At 33.5% G+C, this 15,837-nt stretch overlaps 2 protein-coding genes across 4 annotated transcripts; one reads left to right on the top strand and one right to left on the bottom strand.

Moving 5' to 3' along the window:
- Positions 1-94: 94 nt before the first annotated feature.
- LOC117915400 lies at positions 95-6,735 on the bottom strand. 2 transcript variants are annotated; one of them, XM_034830978.1, is made up of 2 exons: positions 5,755-6,711; positions 95-623 (listed from the first exon to the last, which is right to left on the bottom strand). In XM_034830978.1, the coding sequence occupies exons 1-2, from the start codon at positions 5,973-5,975 to the stop codon at positions 566-568; spliced, it is 279 nt and encodes a 92-aa protein (XP_034686869.1). In that variant the 5' UTR covers positions 5,976-6,711; the 3' UTR covers positions 95-565. The 2 variants fall into 2 exon arrangements, with proteins under 2 accessions (XP_034686869.1, XP_034686868.1); XM_034830977.1 differs by lacking the exon at positions 95-623 and adding an exon at positions 5,035-5,424 and having other exon boundaries at positions 5,755-6,735.
- Positions 6,736-8,818: 2,083 nt separating this feature from the next.
- LOC117913817 (actin-related protein 2/3 complex subunit 2B) lies at positions 8,819-15,153 on the top strand. 2 transcript variants are annotated; one of them, XM_034828868.1, is made up of 10 exons: positions 8,819-9,202; positions 10,640-10,706; positions 11,009-11,216; positions 12,211-12,377; positions 13,356-13,433; positions 13,540-13,672; positions 13,999-14,090; positions 14,173-14,229; positions 14,431-14,482; positions 14,765-15,153. In XM_034828868.1, exons 1-10 carry the CDS (start codon positions 9,144-9,146, stop codon positions 14,938-14,940), a joined length of 1,089 nt encoding a protein of 362 aa, XP_034684759.1. In that variant the 5' UTR covers positions 8,819-9,143; the 3' UTR covers positions 14,941-15,153. The 2 variants fall into 2 exon arrangements, with proteins under 2 accessions (XP_034684759.1, XP_034684760.1); XM_034828869.1 differs by lacking the exon at positions 14,173-14,229.
- Positions 15,154-15,837: the final 684 nt, after the last annotated feature.

The following is a 15,837-nucleotide window of genomic DNA, read 5'->3' on the forward strand; positions in this document are numbered from 1 at the left end:
AAATGCAGTAATATATACCTCAAAACAGAGCATTGTGTTGGATCAGATTGGTGCAGAAGGTGAACCACTGGAACTTTCTCAAGATAAGGAAATAGATAAACATCAAACAAATAGGAATAGTATTGAAGTAGCTGCTAAGTCATGAACTATGCTGACCGTGCAGAGTAATCTATTGAGTGAATATCCAAAAGATACATATCAACATATGTGACAAAAGCAAACAAAAAGCTTAATTGTACTACAGAATATATTACATAAGGAAGGAAGATTGCCGTTATCCTGTCATCCACCTCTATCCCTAAGAAACAATCCATGTGGCTCATCAGTTGATTCGAAACCCCACCTCAAACCCATTGATGAAATGTATTAACCTTACCTTTTGATAGAAAGTGAAAAAATGTTTCCAGAGCACGAGAGATTGCCTTGCCCTTTATTGGGTCCTTTGGTCGTCCATCCTTACAATAGAGACTTGGAAACATGGCTACCTTTATACTAAAATCATCAAAATCAGTGTTGGAGGGGGATGGCCCTTACGGTTATCAGGCATATATCTTGTGATAAAAGTCTACATTAGGGTGCAGATGCAAGAATCTGACTCCTCATCATCAGTATCACTCACATCACTGCAGGCACAAATGGGGGAATAAGGAGGGGTTTAAACAACATGATACAAAGTTAATTGTTCATATACAAAGTTGATCACATCACAAATTCAAGTGATTCTCCAATGGAGAAATTTTGTTTTGCAATTTCAACTGCATTGTAATTTACAACTTTAGATAACCAAAGGGTACTGGTTATTTTTATTTTATTTCTGGTGGTATTAAACAAATCGAAGAATTTAAAAAGATTGTTTGTCTAAAATTTGAGCAAACAAGGAAGCCATACTGAATAAAGGCATGTTTCTAACAAGTGTTCCACCAGCCTCTTCGGCATGTTTTCGTAACTTGTTAAATATGAAAAGCCACTTACATCTTAGGTATATTCATATTTTCTTGACAGGCCAACAATTTTGAACACACAGAACAGCTATCACAGAGCATTAGTAGAATTACTGAGTCTTGTCACCACAAGTGAACTGGCATACATAAAAACCAGAAATCCAAATACTATTGGTGATTCTTTTGAAAAAAAACTCTTCACTCTTTCAAGCTGAATGCACAATCCATCCTTCTACAGTGCATTAAGCAATATAATATAATTCTTGTACTAGAAAACTGAAAAATGTAGGAACCTTTGTGTTTCTATGGTTCTAGAATGAGTTTCAATTCCCCATACCAATCAACTGTACAATTATAGAGTTGACTCAATTTTGGAAAACTATTTTTTACACTTAAAGCTATTATATTGGAAAACAATGAACTAAAGTCTAGCTCAAAAATAGTATATATTTGCATGTTTTCAAAATAAATATTCAAGTGTAAGATTTTCATAATCCACTCTCAGTTAAAGAAATGAAAAGTTATAAATCAAATGAAATAAGTTCAGATACTAAGAATTTGTGTTTGTAGTTAGATCAAGTATTTGAAGCTATTAACTTAGATTGCACCTAAACAAGCATGGTAATATATATATATATTGGCAGATTAAACTGTCAATTATTACAATAATAAATTAAAATTATTTCACCTAATATTGCCGGATTAAACTGTCAATTATTATAATAATAAATTACTATTATTAAACTGTCAATATAATAATTGACTGCTTAATCCACCAATAGTAGAAAAAAAAGACCATTATAATAATGAGTAATTACCTTTACTACTACAAATAGACCCATTTAAATATGAGCTCAGAAATTACTATCACCCCCCATGAAACCTTTTAAATTCACTACAGATCTCACCATGACACGAATCAGCATGGAGAATTAACAATTCCCTTGCCAAAGTATATAATCACATGTAAATGGAATAACTTACTATGGAAGTATCATACTTTATTTGTAGATAAAAGAAACCCAGGGTAAATTGAGCATAATTGGGAGCAGAAGACCAAAGTATAAATGAATTGGGTTTAAGTAATTTGACGGTTGTTTCAGAAATTCACATGGATTACAGAGAAATAAGTTCTCGGCTTGGTTAGAATCCAGGAAAATTTGAGATCTAACTATTTTATGACCAGCTAAAGATTTGCAACAGCTTACTTTTCATTTTAATCTTGATTTCCAATAAAGCTATAAATTAAACCTAGTTTCTTTAATCTAGAACTTAAGTTTCCAAGGAGAATAACAGCCCAATTTCATTGTAAGATGCAGTAAAGACATGGATACCTGGAATAAAGATGATGGGTTTCCTGCAAATAATCAATATGGATGCTCAAGAGCTCACTATTCATGCCACTTCAACATAATTAAAGCTATTTAATGCTGTCAAGGGAAGATTCAGATTGTCAGCAATCTTTGAATGTGATAAGAGACTCTAAGAAACCTCTGCCATGATTATGTGTTACCAGCAGAAAAACAACTGCAGTGTCTCATTGATGCTGAAATTGGGTCCAAGGACACTAAGAATAAAATGTAGAGAAGCTAATTTAGTTTCTGATGCAGCTTTCTGATACATCAGGACATTTATTGTAACCAAAAGGAGCCTATTTGAGGAGGGAGATGTTGACATTGGGGGACTCCCTTGAATCAACTGCATCTGGTTATATTGAAACTTCAACAAGCCTTAAATTCCTAATCTCTCTAATCCCTCAAGGAATATTTCAAATACCAAGCTATTCCCTAGATTTTCACCCATCACTGCACATTCCTTTCTCATTAAAGGCCATTCTTTGAAAGTGCATTAGCAAGCACTTCCCTAAATGAAAACAGGGGAAACTTGACATAATAGAATTTGTATATTTGATGGAGATCGGGAAGGCTTCAATGGAATGGTCTTGAATTCAGTCCTAGAGTTCCTAAGAAGTTGGACCTTGCAAACAAAAGCTAATAGCGAATGGTAACAGCACCAGCTACAGATTGTTTCTGATTCTCTCAATGGGTGGGCAGCAAAGAAAAATGACACAGTGCATAGATATATGCCAGATTACCATGCAACTTATAAAAACCAACTTCTTAGGTTGAATAAACTTCCATGGATGACTGATAAGCTCAACAAAGAAGAAAAAGAACTCTCATCACATTAGTTCCAAGAATATACAACTCTGTCCCAAAATCAGCCTGATATCTTTAGCAGCTTCTCTCAAGGTTAATTGAAATAAGTGCTCACAAATCACAAACTTTGCCCCGGTTGAACATTAGGCCCTACACAGGCCAAAAGTAGCAAATAACTTGACCTAAATTCAACTGAAATGAGTCCCACACAGGCACGCTCAATAGGTTTGGGCCTAGATGGGCTTAAGTCACAACCTAAAACACATAACCAAGTAACATGGTTTATTACTAATAATCATCAGGATCACAATCCATGTAAACTAGGGGCCAATTGCCTATATATAAGGCTGAACAAATTGTATCTGCATATAATTGTGGTCAATAAGAAACACCCAGTTTGTTCCTCCTTTTCTCCAACTTCTTTTATCACCTTTGTTGTTTCCTACTTTTTTCAATTACTTTTTTTTTTCTTTCCCAAAATGCTGAATCTCTTCTTTTTCTTTCTTGCCTAACCAAAAAAACAACAAGATAACAAAGAGAGAGGTGTCATTCTTGGGAAAGCTATCACATGTGCCCTTTTCTTTTGTTCTTTGGTTTGTTTTTAGGAGCCTAACCACAATGGCTTACCATTCTTTCAATCTCTGATCTCAGACCCTCATTTAAAAGACAAATAGATACAACAACAGTAACTATGACCCCTCCAGTGTTGTATTCTCATTTAATGTCTCTGTTTCTTTCTTTGACCCAGTCATTTTTGGACATAGAAATGAATAATGCTAGCAACAAAGCCTTTTCTGATACTCGATAAAGTTGCCAATGTTAGTGTGCAGTGATGAGGCACAGTACACATTCAGCCAGAGCATACACCAAAAGAAAAACAATCCAGATTCTCAATGAGGAGAAAACAGAGGCATGAATAGATATAGATTGAGATTGCTGAAGATCAAAATACAGATTCAAAACAACAACTAAGCAACATGATTATGTTGATTTGAGACAATTCCAGTGTCAGCAAGAAAATAGATGACTGATGAAAGGGACATATGATGAAAATGCCAAATCTGAAGATAGAACTACTAGGAGAGTGGGAAAAAGAATTCTACGGATATGAAATAACAAAACAAATGATAGTTCTTTTCTAAAGTCAGATTATTTTTAGGATCAAGAAAAAGAAAACCAATACTTGTACATTCTAAGGGAATCCACTAAATAAAACTGCTGGGGAAATAAGAACAAAAAATATATAATTATCTGCACCTGTCTATCTGCCTCTCTCTCTATCTATCTATCTATCTATACACACACATATCTATCTATCTATCTGCCTACCTACACACCTATCTATCTATACACATATCTACTTATCTATGTATCTACACACATATCTATCTATCTACACACATAACTGACTACAAATGTGATTAACAAATGGCATGGTTCCAGATCTTGCTTATCCTATGCTTGCAGAAATGCTGCAAACTGCATTATTGATACCACCTGAAAAAGAAGTTCCAGTTCTGCTGTTATCATGCCCAGAGTGTCTTAATGGAATTAAAGACACATTGCAAATTGGTACTTAATGAAAAAAGATCAATAAAGTCTAGAATCATGAAGAATTACAGGAATTTCCAGGTCTGCTTTGATAATTATCCATGTCACAGCTCAAGGCTGAAAGGAATGATTATTATGATGAAGAGGTCTAGAAATGTGTATTGGAATAAACTACCCTTGATCACCATTCAGCTCTATCTAGAGCCATGTCCTCTCACCATCCCACAATTGACAATTTGACATGACCCAAAAGGTAAGTTCTTTATATCCAGGGTCAATCATCCCTGCTCAATCATCATTATATGTGAAGAAAAACAGGACATGGAAAGGGCACAACATGGTTACTTTTACATGTAAAATGGAAAGCCAGTAGTGATACAAGGTGAGACACAATAATATTCACATATAGTCATATTTTACTTGATAAACATATGACTTGGATTAAGCCATTCACACTTTTATATGAAGATAGCAATTGCATAACTTTGAAGATGAAGCTCAATAAATGTAATACATAAAGCATTACAACTAATACTACCCTGTCTATCTCTATCTTATTAAATTTCCTTACCCATATTCATTTTCTGTGCAAAAACAACCATTCATGTCATAATGTCTCCACTACTTTTTGACCGGTGTTGACATGTGTAGGATATCAAAGGTTTAGCTTTAAATTCTGGATGCATTTGGGTCCGTGCCTGACATGTATATAGGTGTGTGAAGAATGTTGCATGACATACATATCGCTCCTCTTAGACGTATTTGTTCCACAGCTACAGATCAGCAAAAAATTACTCATTTAAGATGTTGAATGACATTAGATTGCCTTTTTCTTATTTTTGGAAGTACTTTCCTTCCACAGTTGGGTTCATTGCAGAATTTTAAGAGACACCCATTTGTTCTAAACCAAAATGAATTGTTCAGTCAGATTGAAGAGAACCCATCTAGGGAACAAGATAACAAGTTTTGGAAAAACTCACTACTAAAAGCAAAGCCAATTTATACCACTTCAGAAGCAAATTGGAAACATACGGAATTTCTTCTCGGTAGTTTTTACCATAATTAAGTATATGTGGACAATTAAATTTGCAAGCAAACATTACCTTGGTTGAAATTCGAGAACTTCCACGAGCTTGTTCCCATTCCTATCGTTCCACTGGACTTTCCTCCGTACTTTGTCCTGCCTTCTCGACATCCCACCTCTTCGTGGTGGCAACAAAGAATTTGACTCACTGTCCTCCCCATCATCACGATTTTCGATCTTTGGTGAGTCTAAAGCAACCAGAGGCTTATTTGTGCAGTTAATAGGGTCCTTAACATCCATATCTGTTGACAACCCCACTAGTCCAGAATCTTTGAATTAATTTAGAAAAACATACGCCTTCTGGCTGGCAACCAATACAAAAGCCTGAGATTTTGGATGGATAATAAAAAATTCCATTCACCCAATCACAAAAGATCCAGAACCCTGAAACCCTAAACCTAGATTCCAGTTATGCAAATAATGCGCCGCACAAATTCCAGATTTTCTAATTCTCCAATGAGGTCAACGCACATTTCAATATGATCCAACCTCTAATATTCAGAAATGAAACCAAACCATGATTCTGACCCCGAGATATCATTCAGATAAAGATAAAGAAATCCGTTGACCCTGTTTGATTGCAGAGAAAACTTGGGAAAACGAAAAGAAAATAAAATAGACTTTCCAAATCTTCCGTTTTTCTTTTTTTGCCCCTCTTCTTTCACAAAACGAAAAGGTCAGCTTAATTGACCCATATATCAGAAAGCGTTGAAAAGAGAATCTTGTTCAAACAATGAGGGAAAATAGAAGGATTCAAAATCATACTTTGTTCCGCTTTCCTATCTTTTCTCGGCAAACAAACAGTAAAAATAAATGAGGCGTGAAGGAGAGAAAAAAAAAACACACACACAAACAAAACAAAAGATGACAGTATATGAGGCGGAGAAGGAGAGCCGTTGGATCAGAAATCAGGAGGCGAATAAAAAAGGCGCGGGGGTGGAGATCGGAGGGTCAGTATTGGAGGGAAGAGGGTAATACGGAGAGAGATCTGAGGTAGGTTAGTTAATCTCGTTATAAATAAAATAGGGACAACATGTGATTGGTCAGTTCGTAATGATAGATGGGTGATCCGCTGGTGATCACAGCGGCATGCGTCAGTTTTGTGCGAATGCTGTGTGCGCTCGTACGAAGATGTCTATGATCGGTGCTTTCTGACCTCATCCCCCATCTTTATTTTTTTATCATTTATTTTTGGAATATTTTCTTGGGTCAATTTAAGGTACCGATTTCTTTTTCTTTTTTTCTTTTTTTATTTTAGAAAAGCACATGCCTATATCACATCCTCCACATAGAAATAATATTTATATTTTTTAAATATAAATTTTGTGAATTATCCTAAGTCATCACCCTTGGTCAAAACTATCATCTAATAGAAATAGTTGTACCATTATTCATTATCATGAATTATAAAGTAATTTAATAATTCCATTTGCATAATGGCTTCTAGTAATTTAGGATATGTTTGGTAAATATTTTTAAAAATAATTCTATAAAATAGTTAAAAAAAAATTATTCTCTGATTTTGTAAAATAAAATTTTATTTTAAAATCTAAAATGTTTTTAACCTATTTTTTTAATATTTTTAAATATGTTTTTAAAATATTTTTTATATTTAATGTTTTGTTTTTAATCATTTTATATAATTATTTTTTTAAATCGTTCTAAAAAAATAATTAAAAAGATGTTCTTTAAAAATACTATATTTTTTTTTTAAAACCAAATAATAAAAAATAACTTTTTATTATCAAACATGATTTCTGTGTTTTTTGTTCCGTTTTCAAATACCAATTCTCAAACAAAACCCTTCCTTTTTCTAGGGTTTTTTTTTTCATATTTTTCAAAAATTTTAAAAAATGAGACAAAATAAATTTTAAATTAATAAATCATTTTTATTTATTACTTCAAATTTATTCCCCTAATTTTAACTCAAATAAATAATTTAAAATATATAATTTTTTAACCAATTTTAATTATTTTTAAAATTTTCTATAATGAAATCAAATAGAAAATATATATATATATATATATATATATATATATATATATATATATATAATATTTTTACTTCTTTCAATTTGCAATTTCTTTTTCAATAGTTTTGGTTAGGCATCATTTGATGGGACGGTTGTTTTCACTCCATTACAAAAGCTGGCGGTCAATAGAAGCCACGGTGCGAATAAGGACAAGATTATATTCTCACACTGGGAGGATTATCTGAGGCCGTCGGGTCTTAAATTAATTAATTTAATAGTTTAATTTTTTAATGGTAGACTCGAGAATATCAAGAACTCATAAACAATAATTGTTGAATTGGCAGTGTTGGAAGAATGGATATCATTTACAATAATTGAAGGCTTGGCACTGTAGAGCATGTGATCCATGTTTTATGTATATTATGCAGTGTGCACCACTACCAATCTTATGGTATATTATTGACTTCAATTATTCCTAGATTTGCTTTTCTTTCCACCACACAAGGTATTCATGTGGATAAGAAAATTAAGAACATGTTTGAAAATTTATTTTTGAAAATAATTAAAACAATTTTTTAAAAAAATTGTTCTTGAAAGCTATCATGTATATTTTAATTATTTTATGTTATTTTCACTTTTTTATGGATTATTTTAAAAAATAAAGATATTAATATGAAAAATAATTAAAAATAATGCATTATAGGTAAAAAAAATAAAATAAAAGATGTTTTTAAAAAATATTTAAAAGGGTACGGTACAAAAATGTAATTTTTTGATACTTATTGAAAATGTATCATCAATCAAGAAATGTCACCTATACATTTGTCGGTCTTAATGTTTGTACTTTTATTTGATAGGTACCATTATAGTACCATAGCATTTCCCCAAGTTCTGAAATCAACTTTTGTTTTAAAAAAGATCATAAAACTAATTTTAAAGCTGTTCGGAAAAATTATTTCTTTAAAACTATTTTTGAAAACGTTCCGAAACATGTTTTAAGGTTTTTTTTTTTTTTTTTTAATTATATGATTAAAAAAAGTACCAAAAATACATAAGTTCGTACATGTTTGGACATGGGTGGATGAGGAGAGATGACCAAATCTTATTTAGCACCAGAGAAAAAGGAAACAAATGGTTGTTGAAGGCAGGCAGTTCAAGTTTGGGTTTGTTTACATGTAAAGTATATGCGAGCCTTGGAGCTTTTTCATAGTGGTTGCAAAGAAAGTGACATAGATTTGGCATGGTGGGGAGTAGGTGTTTGCTTCAAAGGTTTCCTAAACATGATTGCTACATGGGACTTACAATTCACTCAAAGTTCTTACCAACCCAGACATTTAACTAAAATGTTCAACACTGCATTTCTCAGTTCATCACCCTTCACCCCCAATGTGTAGAGAGGGAGAGAACTAGGCAGAGATCAAAGAGATTACCCAGAATGGCGTGCTTTGAAAGGGCTTCGCCTGCGCTGAAGGAGATCCTGCTCAAGTTGTACCGGTAAGAATCTTTTGTCTCTGGGAAATGGCAACAGAGCATCAGTGTTATATTTAACAGGTGTGCAAAGCATGCATGTAAATTTTCTTTTTCTGGTTTGCTGATGAATTTTTAGATTGTCACTGCGATTTATGTAATTCTTTATCTACATATTTTTTTGCTTCTGTCCAAATTGATCTGCAACTATGACTACTGTGTGTGACAATGTTGAAGCAGTTGTGTTCATCCAGTGTGGACCAGTGTGAGTCATTATAACATAAATAGCAGTAGAGAAACAGAAGCTCTTGTCTACTTTCTAACATGTGTCACTTGAATATTAAAGGATAGGATGATATTTTCTAGATATTAAATCATCAGTAACAGTAAAAGAAAGTGATTAAGTTAGCAGAAAGAAACAATAGTAATTTCATTTGACGACTGAATTCCAGAAACCAAACCCAGGAAAGAGATTTTCATTTTGATATTTTGGATGGCAAGTGTGGCAGAGTAAATAGCCTAACCAATCCATCATTCTAAAGAATTGAAAATGTAGGAGCTAGGAATGAAACAGGACATAATGGAAGGTACAGAATTGCACATATGGATGAGGGAGCCATATGTAATTTTCACCTTTGGTGGGGACCTCTTGAGCACTCGTGCTGTTTGGCAGACAAGAAAATGTGATTTCCAGGTAGATACCCAGTGAATAGAGTTCCAATGATTGCCCTGTGGGATGAAGCTGTTCTCTTCTTTCACTTTGGTTGGTAGTCACAACATTTTCCAACAAGTGGGTAAGGGGGATCTGTCAATTCTTGTCTTCAAATTTTGAAGTCAAAGATCACCAACTTGGGTGGGAAGATGGCAACCTTCTAGCACGTTCTATCTTCAGTTTCAGTCATCCGGAAATGAGAATCTGCCATTTCATAGTGTTGGATAGGGTGCAAAACAAAAGGTCACTTTTAGTGCCCTGCATTTTCAATGAAAAATGAGTCATTGTAATGCTTTGTGAGAGCTATCAGGTGCATTGAACCTTTAAATCAAACATCAATCAGTAATTATTAACCAACTTACAAAAGTTTAATCTTCTTTAAAGTACATATCATCAGTTAATTTGACAAGCTCTCATTAACCTCCTAGTCTAATAACTCAACGTTAGTAGAATCAATCTCATGGATATTTGCCATTGTTCCAGCTGCAAATGTTTCAGTATGAATTAGCTGTTTTGCCACATACAATTTCATTATTAAAAAGTTAATCCCCTGTTTGGTTTCCTGAGAAGATGAAGGAAAAGAAAAGAATTTTTGGATCTTTGTGGGAATGAAAATGCTATTGTAGTATTTTTGAGGTTTCATTTATTTCTGACCATCTTCTCAGCAGCCAAATGGAGCATGGAAGAAGTTTGATTAGTGCAGAACAAAATTAAAATTACACTAATGATCAAGATTACTTCTTTCATGGCAGCACTGAGAAGCCTATGGAGATTGATCACCACTTGTATGAATTTGGGTCAGTGGAATACCATGTCCAGGTAAAACCTTTGGCAAGCTTCTCACATACTTTAGATACTATACTTTAAATAAGTTTTCCATTGTTTCCCCCCGATCTTGATTGACCCTTCACTAAATGGATTAATCAACTGCTCCATCATGTATCATCTATCATTTTTCATGGAAAAGTTACAAATTCAAAACCATGAGATAATCTAGACTCAGGAATTACTCAGTTTTGGGAATAAGGTGCATCCTAGGGTAAAAATATTTTATCATCTTGGAACCATATCCAAATATTGACAAATAGTTTCAGAATTTCTGACATTTCTGTGTTTAACAGTCTTCTGCATCTGATCCACATGACACCTACTTGTCAATAGCTACCCCACTACTGTCCCAAGGAGTTCTGCCCTCACATGGCCTTTCACATTACACCGTAGAGATGATAAAGGGAATTTGTTCTGATGTTTTGGAGATTGTTGAACCTGCAAGAGAGGGATATCAGCTCACTCTAAGACTTGATCTTGCTAAAATTCCACAAGGCAAAGGTTTGGTAATTTCAATTGACCTTAGTAATCTAACAATAGTTTATTAGTACACAGATGCATTTTCTTAAACCAGTTATATTAGTTTTATTATTATTACTCTACTACAACTGTCAATGTTATATATATTATTATAATTCATATTCTTCTAAGTGAACAGATCTATTTGGAAGATGAATTAAATACTCAATTTAGTTGCTAAGAAGGACAAAAAAAAAATAATATGAATTTTAACAACTTGCCACGGGATGGTGGTTTTATAGGATTCCAAGAGGAGGACTAGATTAAGTCTTATAGAAACTGATGTAAGTGGCATATGGATACTGAGATCAACTTGAAAGGGTAAAGCAATATCATGATATTTGAGAATGAACTGTCTCATTGTTACATTCAAGAAGAGATATCAGCATGCATCATCACATTTCCAACAGTGGGCTAAATGAAACAAAGCCAGACATAAATTAGGGATAAACCATGTGTGGAAGAAGAAAGATGAAGTGTACCAGCATTTTAGCTCCAATAAAATCTCCATTTTAATTGAGGATTCCAGCTTCTTCCCAGCACGGATGTCTCAGGATTTGGGTTGGAGCATCCATCCAAGAATGTTTGACTCTAAACATTCTGAAGGAAATAGCATAAGACTTCTAGTTTTCCCAAAAACAAGTTATGGAGCTTAAGTTAAAACACCAGTTGTTAGACAGAGAAATAAGCAGGTTAAGCTTGTAACATTAGTATTAAATCAACAAAAAAAATACAAGAAAAGTCCCATTGAGACTTATAAACATAATAAGTTCTCCATTACACCTTGTGAGTTCTAGAATCTTCTAGATTCACCAAAATAATGTGTCTTCTCATACTATTGAGTTGTAGTGGAAAAATAATAGACAAATAAAATACTTACTAGAAGATAACATTCTTATTCTTGAATGCAAAAACAGTACTCATTTGAAAATCATTTAGTGACTTTCTAATTGTGTCCATGGATGTCATGTTCCAGACGGTGCAAAGGTAATAGCACAGATTTCCTCAGTACAAGCTGTAATCCTAAGCTCTCAGCTGAAAGAAATGTTGCAGAATGTCAATTCACAGGACACATCACAAGGGATGTACAAACCAATCAAACTTGTCTATCATCCACGAGAGCCTTTCTTTGTCATCAGGCAGGTAATTTCCATGTCTCAAATAAACCTCTTCTTTGGGAAAATTAAGACTTGGCCAATATAAAAGAGAAATAGCAAACTAAAGTATGCCTACAACAAAAACACACCTAAAAAGGACAAAAGAAAAGCCTCTTTAGGACACCTCTTCTTCTTAAGAAAAAATGACAATTCCCGAAAAATGTAAAAATGGTTATCCAGCTATTTATCCCATCACAGAACTTGGCCAAAATTTCAAAGTATGAAAGATTCAAGGTATAATCTTTAGGTCATCTCTATCATTAACAATTGGCATGTCAGACACTTGTTCAGTGTTCACACCAAAAACAACATATATATAAAATATATATTCATGTCAACCAATGTTCAACACCAGTTTGTACACCTAAAAACGACCATGTTTACTCACAAATGTTGTGCAAAAGAAAAGCTGTATCATGGCCATGGCGTTTTCTTTCAGCTTACAACACCTGCTATGAAAATGATTAAATTCTGCAAACAAGCACAAATTCAAACATAGAGAACTATCATATTCATTGACACATAGGTGTAGTTTGCGTCCTCATGTCTCAATTTTGAGGACTTGTCATGTCCTACACTTCTTGACAGTCTTAGAATGCAACACTTTTTTCTTTCCTCATATCAAAGGATTTTAAAATTTTCAACAATTTGAAATTTCAACTGATGTTAACCTTGGGTTTCCAGTATTTTGACCAAAATTCCTCAAGATTACAGGATTCCAACTAAAACTGAAGCTGACAATGTGAAACTTAGTATCATGACTTGCAAGGTCATAACCTCTATTATTTACTAATTTGGAATTTATACCACCCTAAAAACATATTTGGTTGAGTTTATTTGAACCTATTTAACAGTGGCAACTGAAGCCCTTCACAGTTATAATATATAAAGTAACACTGTATGAGTTATAATTTCTTATGCTACTAGAATTGTCTAAACAGAAGTGGATTTGTCTATTTGACAGCCACAAAAGATCACTGCAGTATTTCCAATGCGCTTCAGAGAAAATTCAGATGTGATTATTGCAACCGCCTTCTTTCAGGTTTGTGGCAGACAATTATTACAAAACTAATGGTGTTCTCACGATTTCTAGAATTGAAATCAAATTCTGCTTCCAATTCCTTGGAATAATGGAATTTTTTTGACAGGAACTCATGGATGTGGGAAGTTCAGAAGCATGGGCTAAAGCACCTCCTTGCACCTGGTCACCCATTCCTCCTCCTGAGTTGAGAGGAGAGCTTTTTGAAGATTTGAGCACTAATGGAGGATTTGTCTCTTTTGGTATTTGCTAGACATACAATATTAAATCAAAGCCATCTGCAGTATAGTGTAGTTCTAACTACATTATGGTCATCTAATTAAAAGATGGTCACACACCATTGCATAACTAACAAACTTAAAATCAAATGCCCCAACCACAAATAACTGAAACATAAATCATTCATCTGAAACTCAAAAGTGACATCTATTTTTGTTCAAGAACAAACCTTACGAGATTTTCCTAACCTACCTAACGCTTTTCAATGTATATAAATAGCAGTTTTTTTCTCATGTCCTGGGCCTGAGAAGGCTTTTCTTAAATTTATCTTTGCGTGACCTATTTGCAGATATTTTTTCACATCATGTTGAAGGTAAGCAGCTAGACAAGACAGTGTGGAGTCTCTTGAACTTTTATGCCTATGTGAAATATCATGTAAAGGTAAAACTTCATTCTGGTTGTTTATGGAATTATTAAGGACAGGTGTTCTTGCATCTTTGGACTGAAAAGATTGTGCAAATAGTGTACCAGAGGTTTCATACAAAGAAGGATGAAAAACCGTTTGGAAAGTTTAGTTGAGGTAATGAAATGAAAACCTTAGAACAAGCGGTTTAACAGTAGTTATACTAAGAAACCTTTTCTTTTTCTTTTATTCTTCTTCACATTAACAAGCATATTGAGACTGAACCATACTTCAATGTTGCAAAAAATGAGCAAATCCAATTGAGCTGTTGGAGCTGAGCAAGAAAGAACCACTGATTTCCGGTTTTGCAATGAGCAGGTTCTGCAGAATGCAAGCATGGAAGAAGAGGTGCATATTCAGAAGGTTGAAGGTATGCTTCAGTTGATGAATCTTAAAAGATAATAACAAATATAAATAAATAAATAAATAAAGAAAGAAATGTAGGAAGCAGCTGGTTTCTATTGTTTTCAATGTTTAAAAACTTGATGAAGAGCTTGGCTCAACCCACTATTCATCTGATTATTTCCTAATTATTTCAAGCAAAAGTTTTGCAATAGGGAATTATGGAAGAAATAATGACCACATAAGGTTTCTCTTAGCTGTTGGTATTGACTATATTATTTTATTCATGAAGATAAATGGTCTGGTGCAGGATGTAGGTATGTAAGGAAGCTGGTCAGTTTATCAAGATCAAAAGTTCTCAATCGAAGATGTCATTTCACCAAGAAGATCCGATCTCCTATTAAAATCCATGGATTCAGTCGTTTTCGCCAACAGTGGTTGACCATGCCAAAGTTTTCCCTGACAAAATATACCAAATTAGATTAATTTCTATTTCATTATCAATAATCAAATATATCACCATGTTGATTATTGTCATAAGTTCACAAGTTTTTTTTTTCGTTTTTTTTTTTTTTGGGTAAAGCAAGTTATAACTTATCAATCAGTCCATCACTGGATCTCCATTGCTTCTTTTGTCACAATATTTATGTTGAAGGGCATAAATTAATAATTTCAGGAAATTTTCAAGAAAGTTTAACATTCTTAATCTCTGGTGTGCTTTACATTTTAAAAACCAAAATGCGCAATGTGTCTGTTAGTCTACTACACATTTATAAAAACAATTCCCCATTCAATTCTCACAACACCATTTGTTAATCATAAAATCATAAAGCACAGAAGAAAGTTGGTACATATCAACATCTAAGTTGTAAGCAATACATGAATAAAAGAACTTCCAGAAACAATACCTTTGATGAAATCAAATCTATTTAACAAGTATTTCAAGCCAACATTTAAAAGGAAATGGAAAGTCCTACTATTGCAAGTAAGAAAAATGGGTTTCTCTTGGATTTTACCATGAAAACCTGTTATAAATTCTAAGTCAGAAAGATTATGGCAACAGACAATTCAAAGAGGCACCACACTGAAGTATGACTGAGTGATTGGCAATTTACACTACAAACATAATATTCTAGTTTAATCCAATTTACAGGCACAAAGGAAATGGAAAATTAAGAATAATCTGACCCAATCAATTCATTTTCTGGAAGACAACATATATATCTGGTTTTGAATTGATCATTGCCACAACAAGATCACTAAGTACTAAAATAAACAAAAATCAATAAGTCTGAAAGAGAATTGCCTCAAAGCTCCTTTGCTGACATTGACTCTTTTGCATGTTCATATATGAATCCCCTAAATGATTTGCCTCGTTTTGCT

The sequence above is a fragment of the Vitis riparia genome, chromosome 5, assembly GCF_004353265.1.
Source record: "Vitis riparia cultivar Riparia Gloire de Montpellier isolate 1030 chromosome 5, EGFV_Vit.rip_1.0, whole genome shotgun sequence".
In the NCBI taxonomy this organism is placed as follows: Eukaryota; Viridiplantae; Streptophyta; class Magnoliopsida; order Vitales; family Vitaceae; genus Vitis; species Vitis riparia.

Bases quoted from the DNA above. Each gene is read 5' to 3' on its own strand.
- LOC117915400 (XM_034830977.1), bottom strand. From the start codon at position 5,975: ATGGATGTTAAGGACCCTATTAACTGCACAAATAAGCCTCTGGTTGCT. The intron at 5,425-5,754 runs GTAATGTTTGCT...GCTGATCTGTAG, and splicing joins GTTCTCGAATTTCAACCAAG to CTGTGGAACAAATACGTCTA.
- LOC117913817 (XM_034828868.1), top strand. From the start codon at position 9,144: ATGGCGTGCTTTGAAAGGGCTTCGCCTGCGCTGAAGGAGATCCTGCTC. The intron at 13,434-13,539 runs GTTTGTGGCAGA...TTTTTTTGACAG, and splicing joins TTGCAACCGCCTTCTTTCAG to GAACTCATGGATGTGGGAAG. The intron at 14,091-14,172 runs GTAAAACTTCAT...TTGTGCAAATAG, and splicing joins ATGTGAAATATCATGTAAAG to TGTACCAGAGGTTTCATACA.